We start from the raw sequence: 25,099 nt of genomic DNA on the forward strand, positions 1-25,099 counted from the left end.
GGTTCAGTCGGTAGAGCACACGACTCTTGATCTCAGGGTCATGAGTTCAAGCTCCACATTCAATGTAGAACTTAATAATAAAAAAAAAAAATTAGAGGGGCGCCTGGGTGGCTCAGTTGGTTAAGCGTCTGCCTTCAGCTCAGGTCATGATCCCAGGGTCCTGGGATCGAGCCCCAAGTCGGACTCCCTGCTCGGTGAGGAGTCTGCTTCTCCCTCTCCCTCTGCCCCTCCCCCAGCTTGTGCGCACACTCTCTCTCCCTCCCTCTGAGAGAAATAAAATCTTTAAAAAAAAAATAGCATGTTTACATTCGGCGAAAGCAAAGCTGCCAACTCCTAACAGCAAGACAGTTTCAGTTGTTCCTGGTTAAAGACAAACATCAAACCATCCTTCTCTCCCTGAGGTGTGCAGCCAACTGAAGAGCTAAAGCTTTGATTTGGTAAGATCTTCTAGAATACTCTTAAAGTACTTTTTTTTTTTAAAGATTTTATTTATTTATTTGACAGAGAGAGACACAGCGAGAGAGGGAACACAAGCAGGAGGAGTGGGAGAGGGAGAAGCAGGCTTCCCACGGAGCAGGGAGCCCGATGCGGGGCTTGATCCCAGGACCGCAGGACCTGAGCCGAAGGCAGATGCCCAACAACTGAGCCACCCAGGCGCCCCATCTCTTACAGTACTTGTAATATATTCCTTTAAAAATTTCTGGGCAGGGCACCTGGGTGGCTCAGTCGGTTAAGCAACTGCCTTCGGCTCAGGTCATGATCCTGGAGTCCCGGGATCGAGTCCCACATCGGGCTCCCTGCTCAGCAGGGAGTCTGCTTCTCCCTCTGACCCTCCCCCCTCTCATGCTCTCTCTCTCATTCTCTCTCTCAAATAAATAAATAAATAAAATCTTTAAAAAAAAAAAAAAGAATTTCCGGGCAAAACTACTTGGAAACTTTTGTTAACACAATTTAATAGATTGACACAGAGCTTTTGAGCTTTCAAATAAAATTCCAAGTACGATCTCGCGTGCTTGATTAAACTGCATCTTCTGCTTTTTAGCTTAGATTAGAAAGCTAGGGCCTGCACTGGTTCAACTGTGTCCGATTTCTGAAAAGAGCTCAAGACTGACATCTCACACAATAGCCTGGGGGTGATTTCAGTTTGTTTACTGTCTTAAAGATAATCACTGATGACATTTCTGACTACTCGTCCTTAGGCATGGTCACAGGGAGCTCTACGTCAGAGGTTTTTCCACATTTCCCTTCACAGCACCCTTGACATCTCAGTAACTTTTCCACAGTGCCCCAAAGTCAAAAGAAATACCATTTATTATTAGGTCCAAACAACTTAAAAAGCATTTGTGTCCTAATAACTTAGTAACCATCTTAAATAATACTACATTTAAATTGAGGGAAAACATGTTTTTGTTTTCTTCCTAAATACCCAAGATTACTTGTGAGCATATGTACTTCGGTGCTAGGGAGGCTTGGAATCACAGTGGACCCTCCTACTCTGGTTTCCTGTGGCTCACTGACTCTCATGTGGCAATGGCTTTTTAGCATAGCAACCAGCGAAAACCCGGCTCCACAAAGATGCAACACCCTTAAAAGAAATGCAAGGGCGCCTGGGTGGCTCAGTCAGTTGGGCAGCTGCCTTTGGCTCAGGTCGTGATCCCAGGGATAGACCCCTGCACTGGGCTCCCTGCTCAGCAGGGGGTCCGCTTCTCCCTCTCCTTCTTGCCCTCCCCCAATTGTGCCTGTGCGCGCTCTCTGATAAATTAAATCTTAAAAAAAAAAAAAAAGAAATGCAGTGTGATCTCATCTTAAAATGTGAGCTGATGACTATCACTGTGTTTCCTCAAAAATTAAAAATACCCTACAGCCCTGTGGTGTTCTAGGGGGCCTCAGAACAGCGAGGGAACTGTGGCTCCAAGTGCTTTAAATGGTATTCATTTGTTCACAAATTCTTCTGCCTATATAAAGAGGAAATATTCAAAATCTAAAGAAACGAGCTCCAATCAATTGATCATCTTCCACCATCAAACTTTCTATCAAAAACAAAGGGTCCAGTGTTCTAGCAAGTTTCCAATGTCTGCATAGAGACCTTTAAAAATCGACGAGAGGGGCAAGCAAACTTTTCCTGTAAGTAGAGGGCCAGATATCAAATATTTTAAGCTTTACGGACCAGACAGGTTCTGACGCAAATACTCAGCACTGCCGCCACCAACACGTGAGCAAACGAGCACAGCTGTGCGCTGATGAGACTTGACTTAGAGACACCGAGAAATGAATTTCATATGCTTTTCACATGTCAGAAAATGTTATTCTTTGGGATTTTTCCCTACTCATTAAAAAATGTAAAAACTAGGGCACCTGGGTGGCTCAGTCGTTAGGCATCTGCCTTCGGCTCAGGTCATGATCCCGGGGTCCTGGGATCGAGCCACTGCATCGTGCTCCCTGCTCAGTGGGGAGTCTGCTTCTCCCTCTCCCTCTGTCCTTCCCCCCTGTGCACGCTCTCTCTCTAAAAAAAAAAAAAAAAAAAAAAAAATCAGTTCCTCAGTCTCACGAGCCACATTTTAAGTTAAAGAAGTTGCTCTGATATTCTTGCCTGACTTACAATGAGTAACTGAATGCTGTAACAAACATTTTGACCTGACAACTCCACACCTTTGTCCTAGTTAGTGTCCTCAGAATGTCTGCAGGGCTGTGCTGGCAGATGCCCCAAATCATAAGCCTTATGATAAATTTTTTTCTCTCCACAAAACCCAGAGTCATTCATACTTACTGATAGGTTGATTATATTAGTCTGAGTTTCAAATCTGTTTTATTAATTAGGCTTTGTTATTTAAAGCCTTTTGTCCAGACGTAGAATAGAAGGCTGTATCCCCTATTTTAAAACTTCTGGCACCAGAGGGAATTTTTTAGAAAACAGGCAACCTCCGAACTCATAACACCGATCACAAAGCTAACTTAAGGGTAAACATCAGTTAATTCCTTCAAAGACAGCTCACTGAGAGGCAGCTCAACGCTCTCTTCAGTCCCCCTGAGGCTGCTCTCCTACCCCTCGGTGCGCCCCCTTCCTGCTCCACCCGCCCCCAACTGGATCCCTGGTATTCCTTCCTTCTCTAGGTCCCAAGAGTCTCAGATCTAGTTTTGTTTTCTGCCTAGAATGTAACTTTCGTAACTGTTTTTCTTTTTTCTTTTTGCTGACAGCCTGAAAAGCATCTCTTCTGTTTTCTAGTTTACAAATATTAACCCAGAGTTTTAAAATAAATTATAGGAAAAATAAAAAATAAAATAAATAAATTACAGGTTTTACTCTTGATTCTAACAGATCCAAATATCTTAGAAAAGCCCTACAGAATCAAAAAGTGTTCTCTTCTTTTTTAGTGCCAATGTTTTCTGTGGCAATATGTAACAAATAAATTGTGGTATACCCACCCAATGAAACACTCTTCAGCAATACAATGTAACAAACTACTTATGCGCACATGAATGAATCCAAAATAATTATGATGAATCAAAGAAAACACCAAAAAAGTACGTGTGATTCTATTTTTGTGACATTCTAGGAAATGGACACCAATTTATACTAACAGAAAGCAAATCAGTGGTTGCCTGGTGGTAGGAAAAAAGAAATTACAATGGGGCATAAAGAATTTCTGGGGAATTTCTGGGGTGATGGATATGTTCATTATCTTTATTACAGTGATGGTTTCAAAGGTATATACACATGATAAAACAGTTTATTATTCATCATTTATACCTCAGTAAAGCTAAAAAATAAAAATAAAAACACAAGTACACATAGGTTTAACTGACAAAGCCAACTTAGGAAAGCATTTCTAGCAGTGCTCAGGATTTCCTGATGAAGGAACCCGATTCACCATCATCCAGCACGGAGCAGGCACAGGCCAAGGGCATTTGACAAGGAACACAGCATGGCAGGCTTTATTCCTAATCATCAAACACTGAAAGCAGCTGAGATGTCCCACAAAAGATGGATAAACAGACTGGGGCAAATCCATACAAGGGAGTATTATTCAGCAATAAAGAAAAATCAGCTGTCAACCCACAAAAATACATGGAAGAAACTTCAATGACTATTGTTTAATGCAAGGAGCCTGTGTGAAAAGGCCGCGTCCCATATGATTCCAACCACGTTGACACTCTGGTAAAGGACAACTATGGAGACAGCCGGAAGCTCAGTGGCTCCCAGGTACTGGGGAGGAGAAGGGAGGGAGGAGTAGGTGGAGCACAGAGGGTTTTTTGGGCAGTGAAACTATTCCGTAGGATACCATAATGTGGACACATGCCATTCTACACGCATCTACACCCACAGAATGTGCAACACAAAGAGTGAATCCTAATGTAAATTATGGACTTCAGTTAATAATGATGTATTAATACTGGTTCATCAATCAAAACGAACACACCACACAGGATGTCAATAACAGGGGAAGGGGCACCTAAGTGGCTTAGTGGGTTAAGCGTCAGACTCTTGATTTCAGCTCAGGTTCTGATCTCAGGATCGTGAGATCAAGCCCAGCGTCGGGCTCCATGCTCACTGTGGAGTCTGCCTGGGATTCTGTCTCTCCCTCTGTTCTTACCCCTGCTCACGCGAGTGCTGTGCGCCCGCTCTCCATCTCAAATAAATAAGTAAATAGGGAAATTATAAAGGGGTATATAGAAACTCTCTGCACTATCTGCTCAATTTTCCGTAAACCTAAAATTATTCTAAAAAAAAATCATACCTATTAAATATGAAGAAAAGGGGCAAAAACCTATTAACTGTGCTGTAAGAAAATAAAAAGACAAACTTCTTTTCAGAAGAACCTAGAGAAATTCAGAATATCACTTACTCAGCAAACACTCTCTCCCTTCCCCATGACAGGCACTATAGGGCAGGTGCTGAGGGGCACGAACAGAGGGCAAGGACCGTGTGTGAAGACCACTCACCATGGGGGAAACAAGCCTGAGAACAGACTCCCAAACCACTGCCTACTTACTGAATCCTACGTTTGCACCATAATCGGTTTCACAGAGATTAATGCGTTTACTAGGCAGGATCTTTCTATGAAATGTTTCTCTCTACTTTGAAATGAGGAAATGGGAGGCTGAGAGGAGCAAATGTCCCAGAATTTGAACCCGGGTCTGCCCCACTCCTGATGCAGATGGCCTCTGAATCTCAGAGCACAGACCCGGGGAAAAGAGACCGGCTTCAAATCCCAGCTCTGCCCTCAGCCGGAGGATGGCCTTGGGAGGTTACTAAATTTCCTCATCTTCTTTAATGTACAGAATTGTGGAAGATTAAAAAAGAAAATGTTTAGTAGATCCTGACACAGAATAAGAACAATAGTCAAAACATGCAGCTACATGTGTTCACATGCCCACTGCACATGAACTTCCCAAAGAGGAAGAGAGTGACGAACCGTGGGTAAGGACACGGCCACCCAACAGTCCCAAGGAGCCAACTCGGCGATGCATAAAAAGAGGAAGGACACCTTACCTTTCTAATGCAAACAGCTTTAAAAACTAAAAATTTTTTTGACATTTACCTTTTCTATTATACTTCGAAAATGCACCCCTCAGAAAATCCACGTGTTCACCAGACTAAAATGACACAAGATGCAAATCTCATGAGGCTTTGGTGGAAACCAACTATGTTAAGTTTATAAATAGCCAACTAAAAAAAAAAAAAAACTTGGTATAAATACTATCATATTGGTCTCCCTCTTTCTATAAGGAAAAGAAAAGGCAAACAGAAGATAAAGATAGAAAAATTCTTTATTTCAATTTCAGCACTGTGGATAAAATATTCCCTCTGTAATATAAAATAAATACAAGAAATAAAGGGATTTAGCTAGTTAAATGATTAATTAGCTAAATATAAAATACTCAGTTACTGGAAACAAAAAATATGGCTCTGAAGACAAACATAACTAGAGGTGGGAAGAGAACTTTCATAAAACACATGGGGGCTGGCAGGAGGGTGCCAGGTAACAAGATGTTCTCTGAAAAGTTTGCAGTTACAGGCAGCCTTGAATCAGGCCTGATGTTAATGGTATTAACGTTTTCCACAGAACGAGGAAATACAATATACCTGGAAGGGAAAGAACTCACGTCAGGAAACTAATTGCTCAGGTCCCGCACTGGCCTGAATAAATGTAAACATTAACCTGCTGTTCCCACAGTCTCGGAAGAGCCCTCCCCGGGTGGTCTCGCACAACTGTTGACCAAAGACATGATGCTGCACCAACACTTACGGCCTCAGATGGACTGTTTTATTTTATTTTTATTTTTCAAATGGACTATTTTAAACTCAGAGTGCTAGCAACTTTCGATCCTCCCTGCACCCCGACCCCATGAATTACCAGGTATTTGACTCAACTACCCACAGTGTCCTTTCCCTCCGCTCCTGCAGCACCGTCTCCTCAGGACTAAGACACAAACCAGGGAGGCACACCACAGAGCCAATGCAGAGCTTTGGACCTTGATTTGAAGGCCAGCAGTACCCACCGATGAGCAAGAGGCTTCCGTTAAAGAAAAGAGAAAAGACGGGGAGATAGGGCCCTGGGGGAAAAAGTTTTATTGCCCAGCAGGGAACCGGGTCAGACACAGTTCAGAGGGAGAACCAGGAGGAGAAAGGGAGAGGAATTTTAAAGCAAAGTCCAAAAACCAGCCCTGTCCAGAATCAGGAGAGGCAAGGGTCGAGCATCAGCGGCTGGCTGGTGAGATCGGGGTTTGTCTGGAGGTGAGCCAGCTGCAGGCAGTCCACCCCTACATGCTGGCAGGCTGCGCCACGGTCACTGGGCGGGCAGCCAGGTCAAGGACCACCCACTGGCCGAGCCAGTTCAACCTCAGTTCTCTCCCTTGTACAGTGGAATAAGAGAAGACCTACTCCAAAAAGTACACACTTCCAGTTGTAAGTCAGTCAGTCGGTGGAGCGTGAGACTGCAGACCTCAGAGCTGTGAGTTAAAGTCCCACACTGGATATAGAGCTTACTTAAAAGAAAAGGCGGGGGGGGGGGGGGCACCTGGGTGGCTCAGTCAGTCAGTCGGTTAAGCGTCCAGGTCCGGATCTCAGGGTCATGAGATCAAGCCCTGAGTTGGGCTCCTTGCTCAGTGGGGAGTCTGCTTGGGGATTCTCTCTCTCTCTCCCCCTCTACCCCATACCCCTGCTCATGGGCACACACTCTTCTCTCTCTCAAATAAATAAATACATCTTTAAAAAGAGAAAAAAAACAGGTAAGTCCTGGGGATATAATGCACAGCACAGTGATTATAATTAATAATACTGTACTGCATATTTGAAAGGTACGAAGAGTACGTCTTAAAAGTTATCACAAGAAAAAAATGTGTAACTATGTGAGGTAATAGATGTTAAATAAACTTATTGTGATGATCATTTCACAAATAAGTACATACATCAAAGCACTATTATTCATCTTAAACTAATACAATGTTAAATGTCAATTATATCCAAATAAAGCTGGTGGGGGCCCCACCCACAAGGTAAGTGTAAGCAATAAATGAGATACTGGCAGCATCCTCAACTTCTTCTGGGTCTAACTTAGATCTGTGGAAATTAACACAGTGTATACATTTTTTAAGATTTTATTTTTAATTAATCTCTATACCCACCATGGGGCTTGAGCGTCCAACCCCGAGATCAAGAGTCATATGCCCTTCCAACCAAGCCAGTCAGATGCCCCAAAAGTTTTAAACTTTGGAAGTTGAAAATATGGTACAGTTGTATTTGAGGACCATTTACAAAACACTCAAAAACTCCTTTCATGAAAAAGAAACACGACTTTAAGAATCATAAACGTAAAACCACCACCACACACACCTTTCCACTGTAAGGCGACAGAGTCGAAATGTGTACACTGTGTGAATTTCCACGGCTCTAAGTCAGACCCAGAAGTTCGGGGGCACTGCCACCCCTCTTTTCCATCCTCAGTCTCACCAATCAAAACGCGGAGGACAGTCAAACAAACTACCACTATGGGTTCGCTGTACAGAAGGGTTATTTAAAACAGCTGGACCAACAAGCCATCGAGTGAAGCACCCCCTCCACACAACCTCTGGTCGTTTTCAACCTCAGGCTGTGTTTCCAACAAAACCCAACTTAAGGACCTGGCTGATACGGATTCATGCAAGTATAGCAAAATCTAACTCCAGGTAACTGGGTACCAGGCTTGAATAATGTACAGACCCCTTTTAAGAGAAAAAAGCTTCTTTGGACCTTTGGTGTTGACCAATTATTTTTATTATTATGTTACTTAAATACATACAAACTAGGTAAAAGCTCATACAATTATGAAGCCCATGACATACGTTTACTAGGAAGGGTGACAACTTGTTGGAGCTGATGGCTCCTTCAGCACAGACACAAACTGGTGGCCAGGGCACAGTGCTTTCAGACCTGACGGCTGGCTGGGAGAGGCTGCAGGTGACCCACCATGCCCACTGCTTTCTTTAGTTAACCCTTTACTTGTACAGCTCCCTGTCTGCAAGGTACCTTGGCCTATACTTGGCTCAAATACATCTTCTACATATTAATTCCACCTCAATTCTTTTTGTATTTGCTTTCCACCATAAAAATAGTATTATTTGGCACCCCCAAATAAACATAACGGCAAACCATGTTCTGTCCCATAGCACTTAGCTATGTCAGGCATCCAGATGATCTCAATGTGTTCATACTTTTTTCAGACTGTCAAAATAAAAAGCACAACATTAACCAATCCCTATTAGAGAATTAAAGGACACTACAGTTGACCCTTGAACAACGAGTTTGAACTGTGCAGGTCCAAATATACACAGATTTTTTTCGATACAGTACAGTATGGTAAATGTATTTTTCTTATGCCTTTAACATTTTTTTACCTTGTTTGATTGTAGGAATATGGTATATGATAATACACAAAATCTGTATTAATCAACTGCTATGTGACCAGTAAGGCTTCGGTCAACAGTGGGCTATTAGTGGTTAAGTCTTTGGACAATCAAAAGTTATATGCAGATTTTTAACTGCACTGGGGGAAGAGGGGAGGTCCGTGCCCCTAACCTCTGTGTTCAAGGGTCAATTGTGGTTAGAAAAAAAAGAGGTAGACACATCTTTTAAGTTGATCTTTATACTTAAGATACCACCGTCAATAAATCTTGAAGGTCAAATGTTTCATAGGCCACAATTACTTAAGCCCCAGGGAAACAAGAGTGTCCAGAGTGCTATGAAAGGTTTCTCCTCTCTCAGGTTTTCGTGTGCAATCACGTGACTGATCCATGCGTGGTCCAATGGCAACCAAAACACACCATGATTTACCAAACCCATTCCTAATCCATAAATTGTTTTGTCTAATAAATAGCAAACAGAGTATAGGTGGCAACAAAAATAGCAGTTTTGCATATTCCTATTCAAATCAAGTTGGGATTTGGCAGAGTACTGTTTTACTTTCCAGAGTGTAAAAAATAAATCCATGGACTTCAGAAAAGCATCTGGTGTTCCAGCGTATCGCAGCTGTCAGCTTTGAAAGATGCCATGTGTTTGCCCACATAAAAGAATGTAATGAGCTATGGAAATATTATCCGGTTTCATGAACCAGAATAAAAACTCCATCATCAGTAGGCTGAAAGTAGGAGCTATTTTAATCCATCAGGAACATATCTGTCGTGCACTATTTATTAGAGGCCTGTTACACAAGTCGCACCTCCCAGACTGTCCAGCGCCCACTTCCCTATTCTCTCTGCTGCTTCTCTCCCCCTACGGCCGGAGCCCACCGTTGTACTTCACTGGCTCTACACCTGCCGTTAGATGCTGTTCTTTCTTCAGAAACCGGGCGCCTGGGTGGCTCAGTCGGTTGGGTGTCTGCCTTCAGCTCGATCATGATCCCAGAGTCCTGGCATCGAGTCCCGCATCGGGCTCCCTGCTCAGCGGGGAAGTCTGCTTCTCCCTCTCCCTCTGCCCTTCCCCCTCCTCTCTCTCTGAAATAAATAAAATCTTTAAAAAAAAAAAAAAAAAGAGGGGCGCCTGGATGGCTCAAATGGTTAAATGCCTGCCTTCAGCTCAGGTCATGATCCCAGCGTCCTGGGATCAAGCCCCACATCTGGCTCTTGGCTCAGCAGGGAGCCTGCTTTTCCCTCTGCCTCTCCCCCTGATCATGCTCTCTCTCTCTCTCTCTCTGTAGCTCTGTGTCTCGAATGAATAAATAAAATCTTTAAAAAATAAAATTAAAAAAAAAAAAGAAACCAACAGCAACAGCAACCATGAGATGTAAATTACAGATATACTTTGAATACAGGGGACCAAATTCAGTGGTAGAATTCTTCAAGGAAGCTGTGTTTTGGATCTAGAATCTACTAATACAAAGGACAAAAAAAAAAAAACCTAGAGAGATATGCATTTTTTTGGTTGATATTATAGTCAAAAACTAGATCTTAAAAGTGTACAGTAAACACGACAGCCGAAAAGTGGAAGCAACCCAAGTGTCCACTGATGGACGAATAGATGAACAAAACGTGGTATATACATCAAATAGATTATTCAGCCTTAAAAAGGAAAGAAATTCTGACACCTGCTACAACATGGATGACCCGTGAAGACATGATACTGAGTAAAATAAGCAAATCACAAAAGGACAAATGTTGTAGGATTCCACTCATATAAGAAACATAGTTCTAATCAGAAACAGAAAGCAAAGAAGGGGCAGGGTGTTTACCAGGGAATGGGGGTTGGGGAGCTGGTGTTTAATGGGTACAAAGTCTCTGTGCGGGAAGGTAAAAAAGTTCGGGGGATGGATGGCAGTGATGGCTACATAAGGTGGACCCGTTAGCACACTGAACTGTATACTTGGAAATGGTTAAAATGACAGATTTTATATTAGTGTATATTTACCACAATACAGTATAGTACAAGTACAGGTTCTTTACCTGAAAATTAGCAAAGTCATACAAATAACTAAATTAAGACAAGTTCAAAGAAACACATGCTTGTAACTTTGGTATCACTAAATAAACTCAAGAACAACAGTCTGAAAAGCATATAAAGCAAATAAATAGTCTCCGTCTTGGCACGTTAAATCCTTCAAAAGAAAACATAATGTAGTAAGAATCTCTTGACACAGCCTGTTAAAGAATCTAGTCTTTTCAAAAAATTTAACAGTTATAATCGAAACCAACTTCCCTTCCTCCTATTCCATTTGCTATAAATTCTAATTAAGGAGAGCTACACCAGTGGTTCTCAAACCTGAGCAGGTATCAGAATCACCTGGAGGGCTGTGAAACCACGCTGTGGCGCCCACTCTCAGAAAACCCCGATTCAATAGAGAATCAGAACTTAGAACTGCTAGAATTTGCATTCTAAATCAACTTTGTGTTAAAAGCAAAATGAAGATAACAGGTGTTTGAGCAAGAGTCCTAATATTAATAGCATAAATCCTGCAATACAACCAATGATCTCTTAAATAAATTTACTTAAAATCTGTACCTTACAGCTTTTAGGTCTGGACTTGGTTTTTAAGACATACACAGGGATTAAGCTAGGAAAAAGAAGAGAAACACACACATTTATGAGTAGGACTACCTAATGCTACAGAATAACTTATTCATTAAGAAAAATAAGTCATATAATAATCAACCTTTCAGGTTTAAACCTGAAGATATCTCAAAAAAAAAACAAACTAGAATACCATATTACCAGAGTCAATAATTTTTTTTTTTAAGATTTTAATTATTTGACAGAGAGAGACACAGCAAGAGAGGGAACACAAGCAGGGGGAGTGGGAGAGGGAGAAGCAGGCTTCCCGTGGAGCAGGGAGCCCGATGCGGGGCTCGATTCCAGCACCCCGGGATCATGACCTGAGCCGAAGGCAGACACTCAATGACTGAGCCACCCAACAATTTTTAAATGAATTTCACGTTCTATAGGAGAACCACAGAAATGAAATTCTTTTATAATTGGTATTCATCACTATGGGAGAAAAGCCACCCAAAACACCAAATGATACATAAACCAGGACACATTTTTTAGTCAACTATAGTGCTTATATACTTCAGTTCACTGAATATGGACTCTGTTTTACCCACAAAACATGATTTGAGTTAGATTCCTTCAAAACATGACTCAACGACAAGTAGCAAATACCTCCAACCAAAAGAGCATGATCCAATGTGACCTTCTGTCAGAATTTTCATTACCAGAAGCAGAAGTTCCACAGGAACACACGCAAATATTCCAAGACTGACTTACTCCTTAGACAAATATATTTCTGAGAGCTTACTATATGCTCAAGTTACAAGCTGAAGGTGGAGAGACCAGTGAGGTGACGGGGCCATGAGAACACAGAGGGGGAATCCCACCTAGGAGAAGTGAGTCCAACCAGTCAGAGCCAGCCAGGTGGGAAAGAGGGAGGGAGGAATCCCAAGCAGTCTGCAGAAAGGCGCAGAAGCCGTGGGGAATAACGGCATACTGTTGAAACTCCCACTGGTCCGATATAACTGGATGTGCAGCAAACGTGGAGGGCTCATGCGGGGAGATGAGGCTGGGGAGAGAGGCAGGAGAAGATGGGGAAGGGCCCCGGGTACCAGGCTGGGTACCAATCTGAGCCTCACCTTGAAGGTGCGGGGCAGACACTTAAGAACCCCAACACGGAGCATGTTCAGGTTTACAATCAGAGCCCCCGGCAGCAGCCCAGGGAAAGAGGAGGTGGGTGAGATGGCGTCAGCAGTCCGAGTCCACAAGCCCTGAAAAGGATGCCAGGAACTGTCATCCTGTCATCGGAGGGGAGCCAACACGATCGGAGACAGGCAGATTCAGAAACAATTCGGGTGGGGCACGGGGCTGGCTCAGTCAGAGGAGCATGTATGTGACTCCTGACCTCGGAGTCGTGAGTTCAAGCCCCACATGGGGTGTAGAGATGACTTAAATAAGTGAAACTTAAAAAAAAGAAAGAGAGAGAGAGAGAGGAAGGGAGGAAGGAAAGAAGGAAGGAAGGAAGGAAGGAAGGAAGGAAGGAAGGAAGGAAGGAAGGAAGGAAGGAAGGGAGGAAGGGTGAGTTCGTTCGTTCATTCGACGTTCTGGACAGGGGAGGGTCTGGTCATCACTGAGGCCAAGGGGCGAGCAGGGAAGGCAGCCAGGGACGCCGAGGTCTCTGGTCTGAGGGCAGGGCCGGCCACATGGCCGTGGCACTCATCAGAAGCAGCAGATCACAGGTAAAGGCAGAGCTTCAGAGACATTTTATTGGGGTTTTCTGTGTACTTGTTTTCTGTTAGGCTGTGTTCTTTGCGCAGGCAGGAGGAGGGAGTGGATTCTGTTTCAGAGACACTGAATTTGTATATAGTCAAATGGAGATGTCCTAGCAGGCAGTTGGCTAGGAATCTGGAAGCTCCTGAGTGGGAGTGTAGGCTGAAGATAAACTTTGAGATCTTCTGTTTATAAAGTAACAGTTGAAGCCATGAGTTAAATGAGGCTGCCCAGGAAGAGATGTCAGGTGAGACAGAACTGGATAGTTCTAAAATAGCATTAACTGCCAATTATAACACCATGATGCTTATGAGGGCCAGAAAACACAAAATCTATAACCGGTGGTCCCCAAATAGCAAGACAAGTATGAGAGGAGGAGTCCATCTGCCACCAGCAAGGCTGGGAGTGGGGGGTGAGAGGCAACACTGGTCAGAGGGCAGGCTGGAGAGTTCCACAGGCAGCCTCTAGTCAAATATGCAAGGCACTCACACTTACACACCGGATGCTTATCAATAACTCAAAGTATGCTCTGAATACTCTAGTGCGAAACAAGCAGGAGAGCCATGAAACAGATGGTAAGATTTCTGAATGGAAAAGGGATCCAGTACATCAAGATACATAGAGTTACCTTATATAGAGTGATAATGATATATACATAAACTTTTCATTAAAAAAAAAAAAAGGCTAGTTCTCCTAACATCAAATTGTACCTTGCAAAAGAATTTGAATGCAGGATATGCTCTCTGTTTCAACATGTAAAATCACTCCCCTAGAAATACACAAAACTGTTTCCCTCCTGTACAGGTTAAAATCAAGAAAGAAGAATCAGTTATGACACCAGCAAGCCAAGTCCTCTCTTCGGTGAACTTCTCTGTGGACGCTTCTCCAACCAGCCTGATAGCCCTACCCAGGGCTCAGGTGGAAGAACCACCGGGAGCCAGACCCCTCAGACCACTGCCCCCCAACCTCACTAGCCCCCAGCCAGGCCTCCACCAGCACCCGCTCGCTGCTCCTGCTACCCACAAACCCTCTCAGTCAAACCTGCCAATAGATGAACTCCTTTCAACTGCTTTCTGTGTGAAACATTAGGACCAATGAAGTGGGTTAAAAAGTAACTAGAAATAAACCCAGGAGTATTTTGCATCTTATTTGCAATTCAACATCCTTGAAGAGGGTCACTGGGACCAAAGAGGAGCAGCAGGTTTTTGCCACTAAATAAATAAAGCCGATCTCCATCATCAAGCCTTTCAACAGAGCCGCTAGAGTCGCTGAACTGACTCGAGGCTGCATCGGCTCCTGTCTACTACCGGGAACAATTAGCCAAAGGTTAAGAGGACGGGACTGGGTGGTGCCCCCGTCTCTCTAATAAAGTGAGGGCGTGAAAGGAAACAGGGAAGGGAGAACGTGGAAGAAGCGTGAGCACTGAAGACACAGAAGCCAAGAGCGATGGCTGACCCAGAGCGGGAACCAAACACTGTCTGAAAAGACATCGTTCTTGACAGTAGAGAAAAGTCAGAACACAGTGTTTTCATTAACTGTGATGATGACATGGCAATGGAGTTTACAACAGAAAAAGGTCCTTACTGGTTAGAGATACGTGCTGAAGGATTTATGGATGAGTTCACAAGATGCCTGAAATCTGCTCTAAATACACCAGGAAAAGAACAGAGGGGGGGGATAGATGACACAATACTCAGTGGCAAAGCGCTGCTCCTGCCAGAGTGGGGTGATGGGGCCGCGGCGTTAACTGTACGCTTCATCCTCTCTACTCACGTATGCTTGAAAATGTCCATAATACAAGGTTTCGGGGTTTTTGTGTGGTATTTTGTGTTTTCTCGGATTTCTGCACACCTCACTCTCACCCCAAAAAGACCAGACTCGGTTCAACTCAACGTGGGGCTCTTCTCATACTGCAGGCACACATACAAGTCTACCTGGGGTCCCCCCAGGTGTCCCCTGCTGTTTTGATACAGGAAATAAAGCCTAAATATAAGTACAAATGCCTGTTTCATCTAAAAGAAATCTTAAAAATAAAAGAAATATACACATTCAGAGAAGTCATTTACTCAACAGCGGCTCTGTTGAAATGCTTGATGATGAAGATTGGCTTTATTTATTTAGTGGCAAAAACCTGCTGCTCCTCTTTGGTCCCACTTTGGTCCCAGTGACCCTCTTCAAGGATGTTGAATTGCAAATAAGATGCAAAATACTCCTGGGTTTATTTATAGTTACTTTTTAACCTACTTCATTGGTCCTAATGTTTCACACAGAAAGCAGTTCATCTATTGGCAGGTTTGATTGAGAGGGTTTGTGTGTAGCAGGAGCAGCGAGCAGCGGGTGCTAGTGGAGGCCTGGCTGGGGGCTAATGAGGTCGGGGTGCAGTGGTAAATCAAAGAGGCAAGGAGCTGAGTCAGATCCTGCTTTAGATCTCCTTTGGATATTTCCTACTGAGCCACAACTGTCTTCACCCTAGCACATTAAAAATAATTCGGAATGCATAATGTGCTGGCAAGTGGGTGTGTAAGAGAAGGGAAAATGCCTAGTTCTATACAAAGTAGCATGTAATGAAAGTGTACTATAATTGTCCATTTCCAAAACTAAGTAAGCTTGACTAATTAATTAGACCCCAGCTTGTTTTAATTGCAATAGGACTCACACTGTAGCACTCGAACACCCTATAAATGAGAAGAGTACAGCGTCCCCCCACTGAAAACTGACCTTAATACACTGTCAGAGAAATTGGATCACTTCCCTCCATTCCTAGACTTGAATAAATTGTTTAAAGTCAGCTACCCAAAATACACGAACACTGCTTATTCACCTCTAGGTAAAAACAAATCCTACCGCATATTAGGCTGCCCGAAGATCTAATACCACCTCAGTCAACGAGAGGATGTATTTCAGTACCACCATGAGAAACTGGGAAACCAGAGCCAGGGATGCCAAAAGGCCCAGGGATGAAATCCAGGATGAGAGGAAGAAGAGGAAGAAGATGTGTTCTTCTCGAACAATGAGAGACGGGATGACAACACTTCCAACTAAATGCTGCTCAAAACCCAACGTGCATGCAACTCAGGTCAGAGGGAGAAACAGTGAAAAGTGGGACAGGTGGCTCAAAATTTCTTCAGGAGAATGGACGGGGCTTCCAGAGGCAGCCAGCTGCCAGAAAGAGTGAGCAAGGATAAAGCAAGTCTGGGTTCCAGCGGGACTTGTGCTCCTCCACCCCAACCAACCCGAGGAACAATCTGGAAGTGGGGTGGCTTGTGTGCCAGGCCGACTCCTCAGGAAGCACTCTATTTCTCGGATTTCTGCACACCTCACCCTCACCCCAAAAAGACCAGACTCGGTTCAACTCAACGTGGGGCTCTTCTCATACTGCAGGCACACATACAAGTCTACCTGGGGTCCCCCCAGGTGTCCCCTGCTGTTTTGATACAGGAAATAAAGCCTAAATATAAGTACAAATGCCTGTTTCATCTAAAAGAAATCTTAAAAATGAAAGAAATACACACATTCAGAGAAGTGATTTACTTACTGATTGATTTCACCTCGTATTTGGAGGTAGGCAAAGGGCTGGATGTAAAGAAGGAAGAGCAGGGGGCACAGGTATCGCCAGGCCCCGTCTTCCCTACTTTGCTAACTGCGGGCTAACTCCTCCGCACCGCAGCCTTACACTAGGTAACTGGCCTCGTCACTGGGTCACCCAGCTGGTTTGTGGCAGGGATTAGATGTGCACCCAACTCAGCACATCTCTCCTTCCTGCCTTCATCAGCTGGTCTTAGCGGGAAGCCAGGAGGCACCTGGGGAAAGGGAACCCAGGAGACGCCTGGGGAAAAAAAAAGGAAGAGCTAAAAACACAAAGAATGAAACAAACAAAAATAAGAGAGAAGAGCAAAAGCAAATTTAGGGGTGGTGGGCCATTTAATCAACAACTGTACACTGGCAAATAGCTTTTCTGTTTGTTCAACCTATAAAAATACACTGCTTAAACTACTAGTAAGGTGCCTGTCAACAGAGCTTCGCATAATTTATGAAGATGTAAAAAAAAAAAAAAAGTCAAATTCATCATAAAAGGGCTCTGTTCCTAAGGGAAGTATTGGTTAATTGAAGGATCATCATGCGTTACTTCTATTCCACAGAGAAAACGTAAATCTCTTATCTGAAAACAGACCAGAGTTACATTTTAGATCTGAGTTTCCATCAGACCCACCTCCCAAGTCCTCACATGCAAAGTTCCTGCGCACAGACGTCAGCTGACCAAGTGCAATCCAAGAGCCTACTACGGGTTTAGGGCCAACACCTGAGGGAACAGGGGAAATAATCTGCAAAGTCACTGCCCCTGAGGAACATAGACAATAGTTGTATGGAACCCTGAGAATAAAAGAAACTCTAGTTAGAAGGGGAAGTAGCTAACCCTGACGACCCTGATAAAAAAGTCAAGGAAAGGGAGAGAGACACGGGTGGTCCCTCAGAGGCCCGGGGAAGAAGCTAGGTCGGCAGGACCGAGATTCAAAGAAACAGACGGGGAAAAGCAAGCAGCTAAGGCGAGGAAGGAAGTGTCAAAACGGTGTAAGGGCTGGAAAAACACTGTGCGGCAACCAGAACAGCACAGAATAGATTTAAAAATGCGTATTTGTGAAGTAAGGTTACTTACTTCACAAAGGGAGGACAGGAAGGTCCTCGAGGAAGAGCACGGGAGTTTAGAGCAGGTCACCCACATGGGACCGCCACGTGGACACAGCGTCTGGCAGCCGAACGCGGGGCGACTCGAAGGCGTACAAGACGGAACAAGAAAACAGCTCACTCGGGCAGTGCCAGGAGAGAAAGGAACAGAAACGGGGGGCCCAAGGGCACAACCAGAGGCTGTGTCTGCTGGGCCACAGATGGTGGCAGGGGGAGGCCGGAAGAAGGCCGGTGCTCCTGAGAGCGGGCCCGGGCGCACCGTGCTGGCGCGGAAGGCAGCGGGGCCTGCGGGGGGGCCTCTCCCAGCACGCGCTCCACGGGGTCAAAACGACAGCTGTCCTCAGGAGGAAAGGGAGGAGAGGCCAGTCCTCGCCCCACGTGCGCATGCTGGCACAGAGCTCCCTGGGCCACCGCAGAGGACAGCGGCAGGCCTTCTCCTCTCCCCGCACCCACACCCGGAGGAACCCCCGCACCCAGAGGTACTGGACCCCTCCCGGCCGCCCTCCCGCGCCTCTCTTCGACCCGCTCCCTACCTCCTTCACCCCTCCTCGGGTTGGTAGTAAGAGGCCTGTGACGTCAGGAGGGGGAAAGCTGTGCCTGAAAATGTTTCGTTTTAAAACGGTTTTCCCCCAGAAATGTCAACGTGAAACACTCTCCCGCAAGCGCGTCAGAGTCCTCCCTGCCATGCCAAGCTCCTGCTTTGTGGGACCCCCCTCGCTCCGCCTGGGCAAGACCCCAAATCTTTTAAGTGTCCTTCAGGGATTCAACATGCCTCCCAACAGCCCGGGCAGAGGCTGGACAAGTCAGAGGCATCCCGGGGAACAAGAACCTTCAGAAGCCCCCGCAGGGTGCAAGGAACGACGGACTTGGGAAGCAGATCTCTGCCACTAAGTGCGCCTCGGGCTCCTCACCCTCCGAGGTGAGACAGGGGCTTTCGGGCCATTTCTCCGCTCACTGAAGCCCTAACGTGCTGTTTCTGGGCAAACGTCTCACAAAAGCAAGCCCTTAAAATGCTACAAGCGCCCGCTGGAAAACTCTACCTCCATCTTGCTTGTTTGCCATTTACGAGTCAATGGGAACATCAACAAGATTTCTTTGTGCTACGGGTATACTGACCCCAAAACAAATGATAAATTTTAATTAACTCAATCAAATGCAATTAACAAATCTGATGTCCACTGTGTCGCTATTTATAGTAGGCAATTTCCACCTGAACCATTTTCCGGCAATACTACACTCAGTCACACCTCTGCTTGACAGATAAGGCCATGTTCTCACTGAGTGGCATTTTCCCCAACAGTCTCCGCCCCCCAGGGGCCCCCCATGAAGCAAGATTTGGAGCCTCCAATCAACCACCCACCGCCCCAGCACTCCCACCACTACCCAGCACTCGCTGTGGCGCTCTCTCAAAGCCCTTTCCCTTGGGGGGGGCACCTGGCTGGCTCAGTCAGTAGGGCATGGGACTCTTGGGCTCTGGGTTGCGGGTTCGAGCCCCACACTACGTGTGGAGCTTACTTAAAAAGGGCAACCTGAGGATCTTTGTGGGGACGGAAATGCTCTGTATCTTGACTGTATGAATATCAGTATCTTGGTTGTGATACAGTATTATAGTTTTGCAAGATGTTCCCTTTGGACAAAAATGGGTAAGGGTACATGGCATCTTTCTGTATTATTTCTTATGATTGCATGTATATCTAAAAGTATCTTGAAATTAAAAGTTTAATTAAAAAAATAAATCCCTTGATGCTATAGTTCTGTTCTTGCTTTAATTGTGTCTCTCCTCGCTCTGAAGAACTGCAAAGAATATTCCCAGACTTATTCTATTATACTACTGTTTCTTCTCAATGAAAAAAATAATAATAAAGCAAGGTAAATAAAGAGAATTTTATGACGTACAATTTCAGTCCGAAAAGTGGCCAATGACACCACACAAAAATCACTAAGGACTTAAAACACTCTAGCTTCTATCTAATTCTGGAAGAACTTATTTCATTTTCAGATTAAAAAATACTTTCCACAACCCGAAAGAAAATGACTACTTGCCTCAAAACAAAAGCAATTTAAAAATGAGTTAATTTTAAAAGCCTGGGGGGATGGTTCAGATCTTGAATTTCAAATGCTCCTGTAAATCCACATATAAAATGGGCAGGACAAACTTCACCATTTTGAAAATAGTCAAGTAAGGAAAATATGGAAGTTGATCATTAGTCAAAACTCCTCTTTATTAATCTAGTGTCTGCAGAAGAGACCAAAAAAAAAAAACCTTTGCCTCACACAATCAGGGCAGCACTGAGCTTTTCAGATCATACTTAATGTTTTAGAGAACAGAACGCACCACCCCTGGCTCCTGGTTCCTGTGTTCCCCTGCCGACCCGGCCTGGCCAGCCCCTGGGGCAGTTCTCAGCCTCATAGGGGGCCACTGGGCCACTGCTCCCCACACCTCTCCCCCAACTCCGCCAGCCTCTGCCAACTGAAAAGGGTTAGGCCACCCACCCTGGGCAAATAATCCACAGACTGGCCAATAACCTACATCCTTGCTCCAGGGGAGAGATGCCCAGATCGAGCCTCTCTAGAATCTGAAACATGACAAGACTCGGTCACTTAGAAACTGAAAGAAAGCAACAAGAAATGCCACAAAGTTGGACTAGGGCTTGGAGGGGCTTAGAACAGCTAAAACAGCACCAGAGCTGAAGCCACAGGGGAGGGCAAACCAGGAGTGAGGAAAGCAGCCGACTGGCAGGAGACGGGCAGGAGACGGGGAAGAGAGGCTCCCCCCTGTGGAGCAAGGCCGAGTCCCATGGGGTGAAGTTCCAGGGACAACTGCAGCCAAGGTTCCCCAGAGCTGCCGGGAACCACCTTCCAACGCCCAGTTCTTGGAGCTCAGCCCAGCCAGCTCGCATTCCTGCATTTCTGTGCGATTCACATCACCACATCACACCACATGTGTTCCCTCGAACAATACCCCTTCTCAAGCTCTCTGGAGTGGGTCTTTGCTGCATACAACCAAAAGCCAAAGCAGTACACATAACATGCAAACAGGAAACAAGCCTCTCTGATAAACCATTAACATAAAATACTGAACAGTCCTGGTATTTAAGGGAAACACGGTGGCGCCGGGCTGGCTCCATCAGTCAAACACACGACTCTTGATCTCGGGTTTGGGGGTTCGAGCCCCACACAGGGTGTAGAGATTACGTAAAAGTAAAATCTTCAAAAAAAAAAAGGAAATACAGAACTAAAAGCACCACCCCCGTGCCAAAAGAAAAACCCCCAAAACCTCACACTGACAGAGAAGAGGCACAAGGGAACTTTCTGAGGTACTGGATGGAAAGGTTCTGCATCCTGACAGAGGTGTGGGTCACTCTTTCATCAAAACTGATCAAACTGTACACCTAATGTTAACGTGACCATCTCAATGTATGTAAATTATGTCTCAATTTAAAAATTTCCTAAATCTAAATTGTTTCCTTGAGACGACTTGCCTTTTGGGGGTTATTTTTCAAAACCATATTGCTCCAGATAAATCTCACAAACAAGGTTGCGCAGAAGCAGCCAGATGCAAAAACACCACCTGAGTTTCTAGTTAAATATAGAACAGAAACAGCCAACACTCATCAATGGTGTTCGAAGTCAGAGCAGCGAAGTCAGAGCAGTGGCTAACTTTGAGGTGGGAGGGAGGGGGCAAGTGGGATTTCTTGCTGGGCTGGTATGTTCTGGATCTTGATCTTGGTCCAGTTTGGCATTTTCATCGTTATGTTCGTGACAAAAGCATTTCCTGTACGCAGGTTATATTACACCTTAACAGTAACACAGAAAAGAAAGGAGAAGAAGGAATACCCAAAAATATTCTAAAAGTGATTTGGAAAGATTTGTTTTGCATCTGGTGAAATGCTTATTTTCAGCCAAACTCTGCAGATAAATAACAAAGAAAATTAAGACTTGAGTTACCCCGTTTGTGGAATTCTACTATGCCTCACGAACTTGATGTCAAGGGGAAAAACTCATTCAGCAGAGGCCTTAGAATAATCTAAATTAAACTCCATCCCATAGTGTTCATTGCTATGTAAGTGAATACCCTGACAACCAGAGCGCACTTCTGAATGAGCAGCAGAGGGAAAAAAACCACTCTGCACGTCCCTTTTCTACTTCAACAAACAAACAAAAAGACCAAAATCCAGAAGAAGTATTTTCAGAATCGCACTTCTGTGTTTTCAAAGAGAGAATTAACTCAAATTCACATATTAACCGGAGGTGCGTTTGTAAAAAACAAACATGCAGGTTTTCATTTTCAGAGATTTATGGTTTAAAAACATTTCATGAACTCTAGATCTGGATCAAAAGCATAAAAACAGAATAAGTAAAAGTGGAGCAATGGAAACAAATTATAACATTTACATCCATTTACAGATCATCAAATTTGAATACTTAAAAAAAAAAAGCCAAAGACTAAATTAAAATGTAAAGTACTTACAGCCATAATTAATTCAAAGGGGTGTTTATACACCCTCACGGGTGACTGGTATTTCTGCACCATGACTGCAACACAATAGCAATCCTCTCACACCTGCAAAACACAAATATATATGATTTAAAAAAAACCATGATTAAGTCTGGAAAAAATTAAGTCTGCATTTGCTCATCATACCACAGTCTAACTGTAGAAAGGGACCTCAATAATTCTCTACACACAAAAACCCAAAGATGACACTTGGACTATACAAGGAAGGAGAAGGTAATTAGACAGTAAGAAAAGGTGAAGGAAGTCCAAGTGTCATGAGGGAAATAGCTCTGCTCTGCCTCCTGGGGCCTCTCCAGGGGCTGGGCTGGGTACAGGATTCCAGTTCTTTCCAGCACTGAAATGTTATATGGTCCGATTATTAGTTCCTGAATCATTTTCCCTTCCACAACTTCTACAAGAAGCCAAATAAAAATTATGGCACTTCAAGATATTAAGTCTGAAGACACACAAAAATAAAAATGGAAAAAAATACTACTGTTTTTCAAATTATGGAATACTCCTCAAAAGCTAGCTTTAAAGTAAACCTGGCAATCCCTGTTTTCTAACTGCATAGACTACAATTTCAGAGACCTGTCTTCCAATGGCAGCAACACCAAGCACTCCAGCTGGGTGGAACCTCCAGCCTCAAACAGCTGTGATACCTGTCAATAATCCACTAAATGCTGGAGCCTACGACCCAGAGGAAGGAATCCTCCTACAAGGTACCTATTCCCACTCCGGTGCCAGCCTACACGCATTTTTCTGAAAAACACACTTTTTTTGGAGTCCTTTGCGTGACTTTGATTCCCTATTTAAAAGTGAGAAAGAAAAATAAATCCAAAGAGCCTACCTGTCCTGCTGAGAATAATCATTAAGAATGTTACTTCATGTGAATATGGTCAGAGGATATTCAAATGTACAAAATGGAATATCCTCAAGGAGCCCAAAGTCTAGCTGTAATAAAAAAAAAATTATGGAGATATATTTTATTTCAGAAGATTCTTATCTATATTATTACATTTAACCAGGTCTGGTACTCTCTCTGGTGTGTTTGTTTAGCATATCTCTCTGCAAGAACAGGTTATGTTGGACAACAGCACTGGCATGTTACAGAATTACTCTCGGTGACCTCAAACCAGTCATTTGACTTCCCTCGGACTCAGTTTCACCTCTGGAAAATGAGGTTTGAGGTGAGATAATCTCAAAGGACTTCCAACTCTGAAATCTTGACACTCAGAGCCAAACTCCGGAGTCCTCCATGTCACTCCACTGGAAGCCGGCATTAATATCGATTCTGGGACTGGCAGGTCCTGACGCGCGGGGACCACATTCTATTTCGTTTTGTAAACCTAACAATGCCGGTGCACAATTTTAAAATTGGGAAAATTAACTTTAGAGCATCGCCCAGAGACGGGGAGGCTGGTCACAGGGTATAAAAAGGGATGCGGGGGTTGGGGGAGACTTAAAAAGCAGAATGCTCGGCGAAGATACTCTAACACCCATTCAGGATTCCACTGCCCGGAAGAGCCCAGAGTGACTACGCTGGGGAACCTGCTAATTCACGAGCTTCTGAACTCCTGCCAGTGCCCAGCTTCGGATGCTCAGGTCCAGGGAAACGTCCTACGTGGGAATCCGGACTTACAATGGCCAAGTGGCATCCTGGACCAGGGCAGCCTCTATTGCATGACAATTGGTGCTTAAAAATCAGCCAATGGCCAGAGCCAGGGAGTCCACCGCGCGCAGGCGGAGGGGCGGCCGGGCCCTCGGGCCGGTCTAGGGAGTCCAGCGCGGCGGGCCCCGCGCCCCCAGCCCCGGCCAGACCGGCGGTGGGGAGCCGAGAGCGGGCTTGGACCCCAAACTCTGCTTCCCGCAGGGAGGGCTCCCGGAGTGGGAAGGCGGGGGCTACGGGGGGCTACCGAGGAAGCGGGGGCGGTGGGTCCCCTCCCTCCCGGGCCGAGGGGCCGCGTAGAGCCCCGCGGCGCTGGGAGGGGCAGGGGGCGCGCTCGGAGCCCGCCGCGGCGACGCGCGCCTACCTCTTGTCAGAAAGGCCGGGCCCGGGACGCGGGGCGGCGGGGGGCACTCATGCCGGCGGCTCCGCGGTGCCGTCGCCGTTCCACTGCCCGCGGCCGCAGCTCCGCGGCCGGTTCCGGGGAGTGGACCGGGGGGCGGGAGCGGGAGGGGCGCGGCGAGGCTCGAGTGGTTGTTACGGGTGACGGGGAGGGCGGGGCCGGGCGGCCGGAAGGAGCGCGCGTGCGCGAGCGCGGCCGAAGGACGGAGGCGGGCGCGACGACGGTTGCTAGGGGAGGGGGCGGGGAGCCACAACCCGGGCCGAGCCGCGCTGCGCAGGCGCCATCTCGGGGGCCCGGCGGGCGTGGGAGGAGTTCGGAGCTGGCGCAGGCCCTGACGCACAGGCTGGTCTCACTAGAGGCCGCTGGCTCCGCCCTGTTTGCGTCACCGGGCGGGGCTAGGACGAGGGGCGGAGCGAGACGCCAAAGTGGGTAGCGAGCTGGGCGGGGAGTTCCGCTGAGTTGGAGCAGGCCGGTCCCCGCCCCGGCCTTCTGGTTTTGTGGCTGCCGGGGGCCGGGGCCAGGGCGCTGCCCTGAGGTGTGACCGGCGCCGGAGGTCCGGTGCCTCCTCATTTTTTGTGCACTGCTCAGGAGCGGCAGGCCTCCCCCTGCAGTGCCCTGACCACA

The 25,099-nt window shown here is 45.6% G+C and overlaps 1 protein-coding gene and 1 long non-coding RNA gene across 12 annotated transcripts in view; one reads left to right on the plus strand and one right to left on the minus strand.

Annotated features, from left to right (window-relative positions):
• The window catches only part of SEC14L1 (SEC14 like lipid binding 1), a 60,695-nt gene extending 36,100 nt beyond the window's left edge, over nt 1-24,595 (minus strand). For 8 of the 11 annotated variants that reach the window (XR_003205773.2, XR_012376155.1, XR_003205774.2 and 5 more), the window contains exons 1-2: nt 24,440-24,593; nt 22,380-22,472 (exon numbers count right to left, since the gene is read on the minus strand). Coding sequence is in view for 7 of the 11 variants with exons in the window: in XM_025860043.2 (XP_025715828.1) it covers nt 22,380-22,442 (63 nt within the window). In the remaining 4 variants the exon portion in view is untranslated. Of the gene's footprint in view, nt 1-2,355; nt 2,504-22,379; nt 22,473-23,256; nt 23,361-24,439 lie in introns of all 11 variants that reach the window. The other 3 variants (XM_073885956.1, XM_025860040.2, XM_025860042.2) reach the window with 3 other exon arrangements.
• Nucleotides 17,639-19,650, plus strand: LOC112814474 (uncharacterized). Its single transcript, XR_003205784.2, has 2 exons — nt 17,639-18,387; nt 18,542-19,650. It is a non-coding gene; the product is annotated as an uncharacterized lncRNA (long non-coding RNA).
• Nucleotides 24,596-25,099: the final 504 nt, after the last annotated feature.

This window comes from Callorhinus ursinus, unplaced genomic scaffold (genome assembly GCF_003265705.2).
Source record: "Callorhinus ursinus isolate GAN/ISIS: 27379988/994484 unplaced genomic scaffold, GSC_fseal_2.0 scaffold68, whole genome shotgun sequence".
In the NCBI taxonomy this organism is placed as follows: Eukaryota; Metazoa; Chordata; class Mammalia; order Carnivora; family Otariidae; genus Callorhinus; species Callorhinus ursinus.